At 40.5% G+C, this 15458-nt stretch overlaps 1 protein-coding gene across 1 annotated transcript in view; it reads right to left on the reverse strand.

Annotated features, from left to right (window-relative positions):
- Positions 1 to 6142: 6142 nt before the first annotated feature.
- Positions 6143 to 15458, reverse strand: part of DRAM1 (DNA damage regulated autophagy modulator 1) — a 28666-nt gene continuing 19350 nt past the window's right edge. Inside the window, exons 5-7 of the mRNA XM_026657591.1 lie at positions 11561 to 11619; positions 8904 to 8996; positions 6143 to 7681 (exon numbers count right to left, since the gene is read on the reverse strand). Of these exons, the coding sequence (XP_026513376.1) occupies positions 7637 to 7681; positions 8904 to 8996; positions 11561 to 11619 (197 nt within the window). The 3' untranslated portion in view covers positions 6143 to 7636. The remainder of the gene's footprint in view (positions 7682 to 8903; positions 8997 to 11560; positions 11620 to 15458) is intronic.

Here is a 15458-nt window from a genome sequence, read left to right on the forward strand (position 1 = left end):
CTTAATGTTCTGGGTGCGACTTGCAAAAGTGCTCAGCACTGGCTTAAATCTTCTTCCATTGAAGTCAATGCTAGGACATCCATTCAGAGTTAAACCAATGCAGTGAGTTTTTGCAAATCCCCCCATTGTGCTAGGTGCTCTACAAACACAGACCAAAAAGATGGTCCCTGTTCTGAAGAGTTTACAGTTTAAGTAGATTACAGATCTGTGTAAGCTTTTCTATGTATTAGAACCCTTGTTTCTGGTCTTCTCAGCAGATATTATTTAGCTGCTCCCGTGTCCCATAGCACTGAGCCAATAGAGTAGATTTTTATGTGGTACTATATCAAATGTTTTTGTGAGGTCTAGTAAACTATGTCTAGGTAAACTATGTCCATTGTAGCGTCATCACTATTAATTCTTACTCATTTTTCTCCAAAAAGTGCATTAGAGTCGTGGGCATGCATTTCCTTTTGTTACCCCTTGCCACTCATGCTGATTAAATTCTCTCTCTTGTTCTGTGGTCCACGTTTCCAATGTCCTACCCACTTTCAGGACCAGATTCTCAGCACTGGCTTCAGTGGAGCTGCACGTAATTACACCAGCTGAAGATCAGGCTCACGAGGTCAAGCTTGTGCGTGTGTATTTTCCAGATCATCCCTGAGTCTTCTTTTTAAATATAGTTTGTATCAGCAGTTTCTTTTGGTATTTCCCATGTTGAAATGAGCTTTTAAGTATTTTGTTAGAACTTTCCTTATCAGAGTTGCAACGTTCAGAAAGGTCAAAGAATCCTTTGCCCCTGAATGCCTAAGGAAGGAGGAAAGGTCCAATTCTACTAAAGGAAATATATTGCCCAAAGAATCTGGAAAAAATCCTCCCAGGATCACACAACAGTAGGTGATAAAGAAATTAGAGTTACTAGAGATTGAGACTACCAGGGCTAATTGGACTCCATCCTTGACTTTTGAAGGAGGAGGCAAAAGACTTCTTGGGGTGAAATTCACCCCTATGCAGAAGGCCTATGTGCCATGTAACCCTAAGTAGTGCATAAACTTTGTGTCCTCCTGCATAGGGGTGAATTTCATATTTGTTACTTCTTAGACTGCACTCTATCAGTATAGGAATACTAGCATACTATACCAGCAAAGCGCTCCTAGTGTGGACACATCTTATAGTGGCAAAACTGCATTTTCACTGGTATGGTTTATTCCAGCCCCACTCCCCCGCATCGCCCGGCCAGTGAAACAAGCTATATTGGTCAAAGCGCAACTTTGCCAGTATAACTCCATCTATAGTAGGGGCTTTTGCCACCACAGCTATGTGGGACAGGATCGCATCTCCACATCCCGAGCAACATAGCTATGCTGGCTGACATCTGTAATGTAGACATAGCCTCAGACAGCATACCAGCCCCTTCATTGATCTCTTCTGCCTCCTATTAAAAAAAAAGAGAGAGAAAACTAAGAGAATGCATGTTGTATGTTGGTCCGTCTTTCTTTCTTTACACTCGCAAAGTGGCTTCATTCTGTAAACTTTCCAGTTCTGCCCTTTGCCTGGTTTTTTTATGTGGCTGTTTTTATTACTTTTTTCATGTCTTTGTTTATTTAGCCTTCTTTTTAACTTATAATGTATTTATTGTTATATGGCCCTCATTACCTGCTTAGGTATATTTCGATTTATTTGTGGAATCAACAGCATCTTGGAAGAGATTGTTTTAATGTAGGTATTGTCCAGTATTCTGTCTTTGACAGTGGCCAGTACCAGCTGCTTCAGGGGAAGGTGAAAGAAACCCTAAATTTGGCAGATATGGGATAATCTGCCTCTTTTGAAAGCCATGTTCTAAACCCTAGTAATTAGAGATTTACCTGATGCATGAAGCATGCATATCTCCCAATCTTTTTGCATTAACTTTTTTATAACTCTCTATACTTGTTATCCATATAAATGCCTAAACCATCTTTAATTCTTGCTAAGTTCTTGTCCTCAGTGACATCCTGTGGCACCGAATTCCCACAATTGTGCATTGCATGGAAAAGTATCTCCTTTGTATAACTACTTAGGAAGTTTGAACAGGTTTACAAATCATTGCCATGTAAATATTAAAAACAAAACAATAATCATTATAACAGTAAGTTGGGTTTTTTTTGGCTAGAGAAACATTTTGCAGTAATATAATAATCAAATCTGCTTAATTGTCATATTTCAGAGGGATACTTTTTCTATCATCCAGGACATATTGTTTGTGGTTAATTTTATTAAATAGAGTGAAACTACTGACTCTGCTCATAGTCATCAAACTGGCATATCAATAACATGTTAATATTCAAAAATATTGGACAGGTGGTGCTTATTTTTTTAAGGTGAATATACTTTGAGTACTGAATAAATCATAACCAAACATCATCTAAGTATTTATTTTGCTGCATATGTAATCGATTATTTGATTTTTTTTTTCTATAAAAACAGTCTCCCATATTTTCTAGAACTATTCCTTTAGTTTTGGACTATTTTTCTTTTGCCAGTGAGTGGCTATCAGTGTCTAGCAGCTACTGGCAAATGAGAGATTAACTTTTCATTTCTTTGAGTGTGAGCATTTCCATTAGGGAGCCCCAGGAGGTCTACCAGTGGATCATGTGGTAATACATAACCAACAGTTTGTAATATTTGGTTACAAATCATATCCCAATATTTTTCTAATGACTGGATATGTCCATCTATATGCATACAATCTCCTCTTTCAAAACAATTTTGCCAATATTTATCACCAATTATTGTTTTTTAATGATTTTAAAGAAGTCCCTTCTGGTTAATCTTCAAGTTAATCCTCAGATATCTGACCCTCCTCGTTTAGCTTCACTCTGCTGTTGCCAGTATGTTCTCTGTCTTTTCTTTTCCTACTCTCCTTTTCCTGGGTTTCACCATCTGCCATGATTTTTCTAGGCGTTTATCATTAGCTTCTACCTCTAGAGTATCTACTTGTGTGTCTGAGATTTGGATTTCTATCCCAAATAACTGGAGTGTAGTTTTCCCTTGTTTGAAATCTCTTACTGTATAATACTTATTTGGAAGCTGAATGGGAGCTTAAATGGGAATCCCCATCTGCAGTGAATATCTGCCTTCCTGAGTGCTGCTGTAATTTCTCCATCTCTCTTTTTTTTTTTTTTTTAAAGTTAGAGTAAAAAGCTCTTGGAAAAATTGTAGTTTATGGTATTTGAATATATGATCTAGATAATCTCTAGCTTCTTTCAGTATTAAATCATTCTTCTGATAATCAGATCTTTGAGTCTGTTATGAGGCCCAATTAGAGAGAATAGTGCCCTATGTGCTCTGGGCACTTTCACCTTTACCAGACAGCTCAGCTTTAGCAACTCTGCAATCAGAGTTTTTTACGTACAAGACTGGATTTTCTTCTTCAGCATTTTCAGGCAACCCCTTATAATTCTAATGTTGTTTCTCCTTGCTCTAGTTTCTATTTCATCTAATTTAAGCCACATCGCTCTTTCTCTGCTCCAGTGGTGCTCCCACTGCATCTGTCTCTCTCACTTGTTTCTCCTAGGCCAGGTTGTAGCACAGTTACTTGGTCTTCTAAATCAGTAACTTTCATCTTTACTGCTATACTCATGGACATCATGGCCTTAAGTTCAGAGATCAATTCCCTGAGGTCCAGTTTGGTGGCCAGTTAATTTTCTTTAGCCTTGTCATTCCTGCCTGTTTGGGCTGCCAGGTTTTCACTAACGCCTGGTCCACACTAACCCCCCACTTCGAACTAAGATACGCAACTTCAGCTACATTAATAACGTAGCTGAAGTTGAAGTACCTTAGTTCGAACTTACCGCGGGTCCATACGTGGCAGGCAGGCTCCCGCGTCGACTCCGCGTACTCCTCTCGCGGAGCAGGAGTACCGGCGTCGATGGCGAGAACTTCCGGGATCAATTTATCGTGTCTAGACAAGACGCGATATATCGATCCCAGAAGATCGATTGCTTACCGCCGGACCCGGAGGTAAGTATAGACGTACCCTTAGAATCAAAAGGGCCTCTCCATGCTGTGAGCCTGAAACACTTTTCTTAGTGAGGTAGATTTTTAAAACTTTGGGATTTTTTTGGAGGGTCCATTCTCTGCTACCCTGTGCTTTGCTTTCTTGGAGTGTTTAGTAGGTTTAAGGAGTCAATGGAGGCAGATTACTTCACTATTCCTGAATATCTTAGGCTTCAGGCAGCCATCTTAGTTCAGCTTCCTCCTGGTCCCCAGTATTTCCTTATATCAGATCTCAGTTGGTCTCCTTTCAATTTAATCAAATGCCCCCCTTAACACTGATGTGCGTCAGAAAGCATACAGGATTGTTATGGTGTGTATCAAGTGTCTGTTTTACTTATTAGGTTGTTTGCAGTGTTGTTGTAGCTGTGTTGGTCCCAGAATATGAGAGACACAATATGGGTGAGGTAATAGGCTTTTATTAGACCAATTTCTGTTGGTGAAAGAGGCCAGCTTTTGAGCTTTCACAAGCTATTACCTCATCCATTTTGTCTTACTTATTATGGGCAGCTTTATGGCCTGTCTTCATGACAGGGTGCAAGTTCCCCTTTACTGTCCTGTACAGGAAAAGGGAAAAACAGGGCAGGAATTGTGACTCAGTCAGTTTCCCTTCTTGGTTTGCCCTTGTGTTGTCACCGCTATGGTTTAAACGTCCCTCACATAGGGCAGATTGTAAACTTAGAATCAAGCCCTGTGTTAATTACCTGCTTGTTTGTTCTCTGCTTGATTAGGAATACTTTCCCAAGAGAGCCTTTGAAATGAAATTGCTTTGTTGATTAAGGGCCATTGAAAATGGAATGTATTTTTACCACCATTTCAGTAGACTAAACACCCAGCTAGTCAGTCCCAGAGTTGAGAGACCAAATACCGTCCAAGACAGTGTTGGAGGGCACTGTGTGTTAGTTGTTCCAGGGCAAGACTCTTTCACTTAAAGGATTTCAGTTCCTACATTTCATGTCTTTATGTCTATGTCTTAGCTGTATAAGAACTGCATATTGTCAGCTGAAACTATATCCAGTCCATCAAGCTAATGAATCTAGTGAGATTCCCAAGTGTAAATCTTATTTTATTGGGAATAATTATTTTGTGTATGTGTAACCCACACACCTTCTGGGTGTGGTGTTGTGTCCCATCTAGTGGCACAGAGACCACTTAGAGAGATAAAATGAGTCTGCTCGACAGCGTTAGCTAACAGCCAGTTGGCTTTTAGCTCATGCCGTAGAGGCTCATGCACTAAGCTTCAGAGGTCCCCGATTTGATCCTGCTTGCCGACGACAGGGGTCTGTCGGTGTTACGTATGCAGCACTCTTCTTGTTGGATGCAGTTCCTTAAGCAAAGGGGAAATTCTGGCTCAGATGTAAAAATGGGCTAGCAGAGTGGACTCTCAGGGAGACAGGGAATGTATCTTTCGCTAGTTGCTGTTCAGCTTGCTTATTTAATTTACCACATTTTTGGTTTAATTTATTATTTGTGCTGGATTTCTGGTTTAATTTATTATTTGTGCTGGATTTCTGTTGTTTGGCCAGAATAAACTTGTGTACATTGCCATTTAATCATGCAAGTGGTGTTTCTTCCTTATGGTTCTGTATCCTGGCTCGGTGTGTGTTTGGTGCCAAGATTCTATGACTGAAAATAGAGAGTAAGCATCTCACATGTGGCTAACATAACTTCTGTCACGCTAATGAAATATTCTTCATTGTGCTTCATACTGAGTCTATGAATTCAAATTTCCTAACTTTTCCCAGGTTTCTAAATCCTGTTGTTCCTTTTTTTAAAGTTCCCCTTTCCTTGAAGTTATTGTGAGTCCTACGGCCTTGTGAGGTATTAAAATAAATGCTACATAACATTGTGTCTTCTTTCCCCATAGGACACACATTCTCTAATCAACCGGGCATATCTCTTGCATTTATTGTCTGGACTAGGTTTTCAACAGGAGGCGTCATGGTTACACTTTCAAATTCAAGGCAAACAGAACACTACAGATAGCAAAGCCGCCAGTGCTGTCAAGCAGAAAAAAAGTCACACTATTTTGGCCGTGGGGAATCTTAAAAGGAAACTTTGTAGGTTTTTTTTTCCGAGTTACTAATAAAAGAAATGAAGACTCAACTGAATTTGGCTTTAAGTTTAATATACATATCAAAGGATGCATTAGCAGCTGGCAAGTCTTAGACATCACTCTTTACTGATAGTGTACATGATATTTAATATAAAATTAACCCCTAATGACAATCACCAGTATTTCTGCAAATGATTGTGATATGCCATGGAAAGTAAAATTTTTGCTGAACTAGCCTGATAGCTCAGTGGTTAGTACCCTGTATGGAGCCAATTACATTTTGTCTTTTCTCTATAGTCCATGAAGAATATTTCTGCCTCCAGATACTAGCAAATGCTAAGTCCTGGTTAGTTGAAATATGGCAGACTCTTCAATTATTATAACAAACTTCCATCCCAGACTCTTCAAATGCAGTAATAGTTTCTTTAAAAAACAAGGTATAAAAAGATTTATAGTAAAAAAAATTTAGCAGCATATGCCACAGCCTATCCCAATCTTAGATGCCCTCCAGTAATGATAGTCAGTTCCTTTATATAACTACAAGTGGCTCCTCTCCTCCCTCTTCAGTTCTCTTTTTGATGACTCTAGGGCAGGCTCTCCTTCTGCTGTCATTGGTTAGAAAGGTATGCTGGAAGACCTTGCCCATGTTAGTCAAACAGCATTAAGATGTCAGACCATCCAATTTCCTTCTGACTGTTTCTGAAAAGTAATATTTTATTATCCCGTGCCTTCCCATTACATTCTTCAGTGTTAAGCTACCCAGTAGCCACCATTAAAATGAGCTTTTACCTTTCTACAGGGAAGAAGAAATGGGCATGTTCTCACAAAACGCCAGAAACTGATGAGCAAAAAACACTTTTCAAGCAATACTAACGTCTAGACTTCCATCTAGGATATTTATAATGTACCCATTAGCTTGACAGTATAAGTGCTGAAATCCAGTAAACCACAAAACTGTAGGCCTTGGAACAAAGTTACCCATGTCTGCTCACAAACTCATCTTCCTCCCACCCAGTGTCTTGCAACTTAACAGGGCATAGACCTGGACAAAAAAATATTCAAAATGTGGGAGAAAAGCACGATCTAACATGCTAATTAAAATTAACTGATTTAACTTTATTCACTTTCTTGACACTTTGCAAATAATATGAAAACCGTATTTTCCTTTTCAGTTTAAGACTACTTCCATTAATCAGACTACTATTAATGGAAAAAACAGCATGTGCTCTAAAGTGAAAAGTTGAGGAGCCTCTGCTTTACACTTTGACAGACTTTGAAAGTGCTTTTACAGGTCACCTTTTGGTACCTTTTTTAAAATGATCAAACAGTATTAAAAATTACAAAATATTGCAAGGATGCGGACTAAAGAGAGCCCATTCAGGAGAAAAGTGCATTTAGAAATGTTAGTATTAAAAAGGTGTCCTTGGATAGGATCATGCAGATTGCAGAGTTGATGCAGTGGCTTCATGTCATATCAGCATTGAAATCCCTCGTTTCACTGCAACATTTTCTTTAATAAAAAAAAATCCTACAATGTTCATTGATAAAAATATAATTTCTCTATTATCAGAAGTCTTCATGTATTTCTGTTAATATCCTTAAGGTAACTCCCTGTAGGAAAAATAAAATAAGATCACTTTAATATAAATTAATTACATAGTGTTGTGCTGTGCAATACTAGGGACCACAGCGACTACGTTGGGATGTTTTAGCAAAAGGTAGAACATGATGAGAGCGTTTGGAATTTTGGAAGGGAAAAGATTTTTGTTTAGAGTCTATTGTAATATATAGGTTGGTTTTCTGTCTGTGTTGGTTAAAAAGTGTCAGAGATTGGAGTCTGAAACTGCAGTGTGTGAACTGTGTGCAGACTTACCCTTTCTCTGAGTGCCTAAATCTGACAGTTTTCGTATTTTGTTCATATTCTATTGTAGGATGTAAATTAGGATAAGATATTTGCATTTTCTGTTTGTTTATTTTAATAAAACGGTGTGCGTATATGTTTGGTTAAATCTTTAATACCGTAACATTTTGAGTTGTGTGTAATTTGAAGCTGCTCTACCCAGCCCTATGTTTATTTGACTATTGCATTGTCTGGCCATGATATGAGAGTCCTGCTGGTGGCAGAGAGAGCAAGTAGGGTGCTGTGTCTAGGAATGCATTATGCACATATGCTATTTTCAGAGAACAGATTCCACAGTTGGTAGTATGGCAATAAGTATGCAAGAGGCTCAATACTAAACAATCAGCTCAGTTCTATCAAGGTGCAATCTATCCCCATTAGAAGGCTTTCACTTCAATATTTTAAAAAGTATTTTATCTTAAAAAGGAAAAATGAATGACAAGTACATCCTCCCACAAATTATTGGACAGTATAAATCAAAGTGTACGACTTTAAAAAAAATAAAAAAGGGGGGGGGTCTGATTGAAATGAAGTGAATTTTTACATAAAATCCCTCTTAAAAACAAAATGTTTTTAAAAAATAGACAAAACCCAAGTCAAAGTGAGTTACTTCACTTATTTTGGTGCCATGTTATACACTTGTACCTTACTATTTACAGGATCTGATCCTGCAAACACATAGGCACATGAGTAAAGTTATCAATTTACCTAAGTAGGCTCAGGATCTGGCACTGGATTTTGAATGATTAAATAATTAAAGTAAAAATGTTCCTGGTGGAAGACCAGAAATAAGCTCTGTGTGTTGTTATAAAATCTGTATGTGAATATCTTTGACCTTTCTAGCTCTGGTTAAAAATTATTAATTTCTATAGTACCTATCACTATATAATTGATAGTCCTTTTTAACTACTGCTTAGGCTCATAAATACCAACCTGAAAATCTCTAATGAAGGTTAAGAAGAAGAAGATAAAACCAAAGGCCACTGTCCATTCGCAGATTGCACTCACAAAATGATAAGTATAATCCTGATGGAAATGAGAAACAAAACATACTTCCATATAAAACACTAAAACAAAATTAACACGGAATGGTAGACAAAAATGGCAAATCAAACAAAAATAGAAATTCTCATTAATGTACATGTAGGGAAATATCAAATCTGTAAATGGCTGGTCTTGCTTACATTTTTGGAATTGCCCTTTCTTTTAGGTTTGGGTAGAGAAAAACATTTAGCGTGATGTCCATCTTGGAAAAATGTGGAATGTATGAATAACAGCTGCTTGGGTAAAACGTCCCTTCTACTCTTATTTGTCTATTTGTGGCATATAACTAGTTCTGTTTGAAAACTCTGAGGATGTCATCCGCAGCAAAAACAAACTCCTGCATTCAATGCTCAAATGTTTTTATTCTAGGATGTTTATTACTTGGACTAGGGTGCTGAATGCTTCTTGTAAGGTGCTGAGAGCCCACGACACCAGTCGACTTCAGCAGGAGTTGAGGGCTCTCAGAAATTTGCAGGATTAGCTCCTTAAAAAGTACTGTAAGAGTGAAGAAAGGAAAACGTAACCAATATTCTATATATCGCATATATACATAACTTGTACCATTATGAAATAGTGAAAAGCATAACAAAACTAGTGACTTCATATGTAACAAACAACCAATAAAAATAAACACATTTCCTTGACAGTATTAAGTTTATAAATTGTGCAATAAATTATAGGTTTCCAGAACATTTTAAGTTATTGCACCTTGATGAAGAGACGTGAACTTTATATATAATAAAGTCACTCCATTTCCAGTTAGATCCATATCTCTCTATTTATTTAAAAACCAAAATTTAAAAATTAGCAAAGAAAAAAAATTTCTCTTTTCCCTTCCCATTCCCAAACACTTATATTTCAGCAAATATCTGATCCAGACTGAGACTCAGAAGATCTGCCCCGTGCTTTGTTTCCTGAAAGCTAATACAGGTTTAAGCTTTCACGGAGTACTAAATATATAGCCCAGGGATGGCTAAACCGTGGCTCGCGAGCTGCATGCGGCGCTTTTACAGTTAAAGTGCAGCTCTCAGAGCCCCCCTTTTGCCCTCCCCCCTCTGCATTCTCCACCTACCAGACTGGAGGGGGGGGGACTCAGGGCTTCTGCCCTGCAGGGAGGGCGGGTCTTTGGGCTTCAGCGTCGCAGGAGACGCCTGCCGAGCTCGGGGCTTCCGCAGGAGCGGGACTGAGGCCCCAAGCCCCGGCAGACATGCCCCGCTGGGCTGAAGCCCCAAGTCCCGGCAGACATGCCCTGCAGGGCTGATGCCCCGAGCCGAGCCATGCATGCCTGGCTCTCAAACTTCTGAAGATTATCATATACGGCTCGGAAAGTCAGTAAGTTTGGCCACCCCTGCTAGAGGCTTTGTATACTCTACCATTAAATAATATGTATTGCATAATAAAGTGAATAAACTGTAGGGGAAAAATCCTCAGTAGAAGGATATAAAAATAAGTTCACCTTGGCCATAATCATTCCTATTAAATGTTAAATATGAGGGAGACAATGGCCCAAATTCAAGGCATTCATTCAAAGCCACAGAAGTCAATAGAGCTAGGCCTCAAGCAAATGCATGACATTTTAGAGATGGCCATCCATATCACATGTACTGTGCCTGCACCCAGAGTGTTTGGTAAAAGAACTGTGCTAGAAGCTCTCTTGCATTGGGGCACAAATAGAATGAAAGGGGGGTTTTCTTAAATATGCCAAATGTTTCAATAAAAGGACCCCATCCCATAACACAAACACAGGAGCTAGACATTATTAAAAATATCTAACTTGTGAAGATTCATCTTCTCGGCTGCTTTTCCACTGTTTTGTCTAAGCATATTGCCCAGCTTACCCTTATAAACTTTAGTAACAAGATGCAGGCACTGCATTCTTTTACTTCATTTGTGGAGAAAGTGCTCCCTCCTGTGGTATAGCTTGTCCACAAATCCAACTTTGAGATCCTTCCCAGTCATCACCACAAGTGCTCTAAGATCCTGATCCATTGGCCATTTAAGTTAGTGGAAAGACTGCTATTGACTGCAAAAGGTTCTGGATCTGATCCTAAATGCTTAATTAGGGGCAAGGCTTTAATTAGGGATGCTGAAAAAGTACAGTAAAATAAAGACCAGAGCTAAACCATCATCCATAATTCAAACCAAGATATCCTTGAGGGTTGGAGATCAGACTGATTATTTTATTAATTTCATTTTTTGAGGATGTGGTTGCATAAGGAACCACTGAATAATGAAACAAGTCACTTCTAGAGAGGTTTTATCACAAGATTTCTCACTCAATTTTGCATAATCAGATTGTCTGGAACTTTGGGCGCTTACTTAAAATGAAAGTCCAACCCTTTTGAGGTTTCCCCGTCACTGATTTTAAGAAGCCCAGTTGTTAACTGTTTTTTCCCTAAATAGGGAAATACCAGAGGTTTGACAGCTTGTTTATGACTATTTAAATTCCTTGTGCTCTTGTCCTTACATGTGCCTAAAAGTACATAGCATCGCGTACCCAAGCTAATAGGCTGCAGGATTAAATTGGTTACCTACTAAGGGTTTACCTTTTCACCTGGAATCCAGTCAACTTTTGTTATGGAAATTAATGACGCACATGCAATCACTGGGAAAAATAATGTAAAGGAAATCATCAAAATTGCTTAATGAATAATAATGAAAATATTTCTATTTATAATGTATCTCCTGTCCCCATTCTCTAAGACTGAAGACACCAAACAACAAGTTACACTGCAGTATTAAATCAGAATATTAAAAAGCCAAGCAAACATAGTATATTCCCACAAAGGGTCTTACAGTGATCAACACAAAAGACACTCTGAATAAATAAGATTAGGGGTCTTTGTAAAGGAGGGACGGTGAGATGAGTCATTCTTATGGACAGGAGAAGAAACCAAAAGTAGACCCTGGCTGTGTGGCTAAGATGTGTAATCATTTGTGTGAACACTGCTTGTCATTTACGGTCCAATCCAAAGCCCACTGAAGTCAATAGAATGATTCTCATTTACTTCAGTGGGCTTTGGTGCAGGCCCCTATCTGTGGAGTGACACTCTGGTTAGCCTCTAAGAAGGTTGTTCAACAAGTCTCCCAGCCACAGAATGACCACCGAGGCCATCTAGTTCAGTATAAAGGGGAAATTGTGGGTGCCAAAGTGAAGGGGTAGAGTAGGATCCTCATGACCAAGCTTTGATCAACTTTTGGTTTCTAGGGCTATATGTGGCAGGAGGGAACCTAGTCAGATGATGAGGATGGAGATAGCACTGTAATGAAAAAAAATCCCCCCAAACATTTTCTAGCCTGATGTTTAATGGTTTCACTCTGGTTCATCTGTCACTGGATTTATTATATGCTTAGTTAATAATACCAAGGAGCAACTGAGAGATCAACTCAATGAGTAATAAAAACAACGAGGAGTCCTTGTGGCACCTTAGAGACTAACAAATTTATTTGGGTATAAGCTTTCGTGGGCTAAAACCCACTTCATCAGATGCATGGAGTGAAAAATACAGTAAGCAGTATATATTATATATCCACCTTAATTGAATTGGCCTCGTTAGCACTGACCCCTCCACTTGGTAAAGCAACTCCCATCTTTTTTTGTCCTGTAATATATATACTGCTTACTGTATTTTTCACTCCAGGCATCTGATGAAGTGGGTTTTAGCCCACGAAAGCTTATGCCCAAATAAATTTGTTAGTCTCTAAGATGCCACAAGGACTCCTCGTTGTTTTTGCTGATACAGACTAACACGGCTACCACTCTGAAACCTGTCAATGAGTAGTAGTCCTGTTCACTACAGTTTACTCATCTGAACCAGAAGGATTAAAACAGTGATCAACAGAGGTGATTTCTCTTCAAGAGGCTTGGTTGCTGTGACTCATATTTAGCAGCTCATAGTAAGTTTATACAAGAACACTGTCCTGTCAATTAGGTTGAATGCACCAATAGAGCAGTTGGCGCACAAGTGATCATAACTTTTCTTTATGTAAAATTTAATTTGTTTTATCTCTATAAAATATACATTTTATATACAAGAAAAACATTCTTTTTTCTACAGGAACTTCACAGCAGAGTTCCTTTTCTCACTAATACTGCAGCTGTCACAAGCCCAGCAGAATCACAAGACAGTCAGCAATTATACAGATTATGAAATAAGTGAATATTATTTGTCATCTTTGGTCTGTTTTTAGTTTCCACATGACATGGCCAGGCAGCATAATAAAATAAACTTCAGTTTTCCCAGAGCAGGATTTCTTACCAGATTTACAAACTAGTATTTCTGACCTCTTCACATACACAAAGCTATTACAAATGTTTAAAATATAAAACAATTGAAAGAAACAGGTTGAAGCGAGAAGACAAGTACATAAATATACTTGGTATTATCCAGCATAGTGATGTGGGTCAGTCATGAGTTGCATTTTGAACATTCACCACCATGAGTGAGAAAAGCTGCAAATTTAAGAAGTATACTTGACAACAACCAGCATAGTCCCGTGTTATGCTAACAATTTTCACCACTGTGAACTGGAGAAGCTGTGAATGTGAGCACCTTAGGTCATAGTCTGCCTTCTGAAACATTTGTATAACTTCAATTGCTGCATGCTATTGCTACTCCTGGGGAAATTCTGCGCCACTGTGCAATGCAGAATTTTGCAGAAATTAATGTTGTGCGCATAGAATTTCCTTTCCCCCATAGAAATTGTCTGCAATGCTGTTGGCTGCTCCTGGGGGCCGCTGGACCCAGCAGAGCCCAGTTAGCACATAGAAGACACTGCCAGGGGCTGGGGGAGGGAGCTAGATGGTTCCCAGCAGCTGCAGTTCCCCTCATGCCTTGAGGGAAGGAGACAGTGGTGTGCAGGAAACTCCACACACGCCTGTGACCCAGCATCAGGCTGTTTCTCTCTCTGGGCTCCGAGGGTCGGGGGGAGGGTAGGAGGATGGATGTGTGGGCTGGGGCAGGCCCATGGCTGGGCTTTGGTGGGGAGGGGTGTGAGTATCAGGGCAAGGGGGGGGCATGGCTGGGCTCTGGGGGATATCTGGGCTGGGGGGGCTCCCGCAGCTGGGCTCTGGGGTGGAGGGGTTGTGCGTGTCTAGTCCCCCCAGCTAGGCTCTGGGAGAGGGAGGGGGAAGAGAAACAGGAACTGGGTTGTCATAGGGGGTTCTTTAAGTCTCTACTCCTGGGGGAATTTTTTGTGTGTGTCTGTACTGTTACAGACATACTTGCTGACAGGTATTTTGAAATACATTACCAAACTAATTGAAACTGGCCTGATTAGTGTTATTTTGACAAATAAAATTTGCAGAATTTTAAAGTATTGTGCACAGAATTTTCAATTTTTTGGCACAAAATTCCTCTAGGAGTAAATTATTGCACATACTCTGATGGCAAGGTGGTCTGCCCCATTAAGGGCCAGGAGGCCTGAGGCTAGCCAATCCTGTTCAATCACACCCCTGTATGCTAATTAATTATATCCTAGCCAGAGGGGGCAGGACTGATTGTTTCAGGCTGTCACCTGCCCCCATGTGGGCCTCATAAAGGGCAGAGAACTGTTTGGAGAAAGGGACCCGGAGGGAGTAAGTTAGGTTACTGTGGCTGGTTCTGAAGAAAGGTCTAAGCAGAAGCTGACAACTCCAGGGAAGCAGCCTGGGAGTAAGACCCTGAGAAAGCAAGGGAGGGCCAGGACAGTAGCAGAGGGAGGTTGCCTGCTGACTTCTTGGAGTCAGAGAGTTGGACAAGGAAGGCAGAGCTCTGTGGAAGGACTCTAGCTAAAAAGAGCTGGGAGTCCTTTATGTTGGGACTTCAAGTTGAGGATTGTTTTGTTAATAAATGCAGACTCCAAGCAGGGGAGTTAGTGGGCAGAAAGACTGTGTGGATTATTTTTGGAAACTCAATGAGAGGAAATTGAGGCAGAAAGTGCCTACGTAATGGGAACTTATGCATTTCAGTACAGTAACTCCTCACTTAAAGTCGTCCCGCTTAACATTGTTTCGTTGTTACGTTGCTGATCAATTAGGGAACATACTCATTTAAAGTTGTGCAATGCTCCACTCTTATGTTGTTTGGCTGCCTGCTTTCTTCACAGCTGGCAGCCTCCCGCCCGCCGGCAGAGCCTGCGGATCAGCGCCTTCCCTCTCCGCCCCCCGCCTCCTGCCTGCGGCAATCAGCTGGCTTGCGGCGTTTTGGAGACAGTGGGGGGGGAGGACCGAGGCCTCGGCGCCCAGACTCCCCTTCCCTCCCCTGCCTCCCGAACGCCGCAAGCCAGCTGATTGCCCCGGGCAGGAGGTGGGGGGGAGGGAGAGGGAGCCTGCGCCAAGTCCTCGCTCCTCCCCCCTGCCTCCTAAACGCCGCAAGCCAGCTGATTGCCCCGGGCAGGAGGGACTCGGGAGGAGCGAGGACTCGGCGCGCCTCCCCCATCCCTCCCTTGCCTCCTGCCGGCGGC

Source organism: Terrapene carolina, unplaced genomic scaffold (genome assembly GCF_002925995.2).
Source record: "Terrapene carolina triunguis isolate 2854851 unplaced genomic scaffold, T_m_triunguis-2.0 Scaffold247, whole genome shotgun sequence".
Taxonomy (NCBI): domain Eukaryota; kingdom Metazoa; phylum Chordata; order Testudines; family Emydidae; genus Terrapene; species Terrapene triunguis.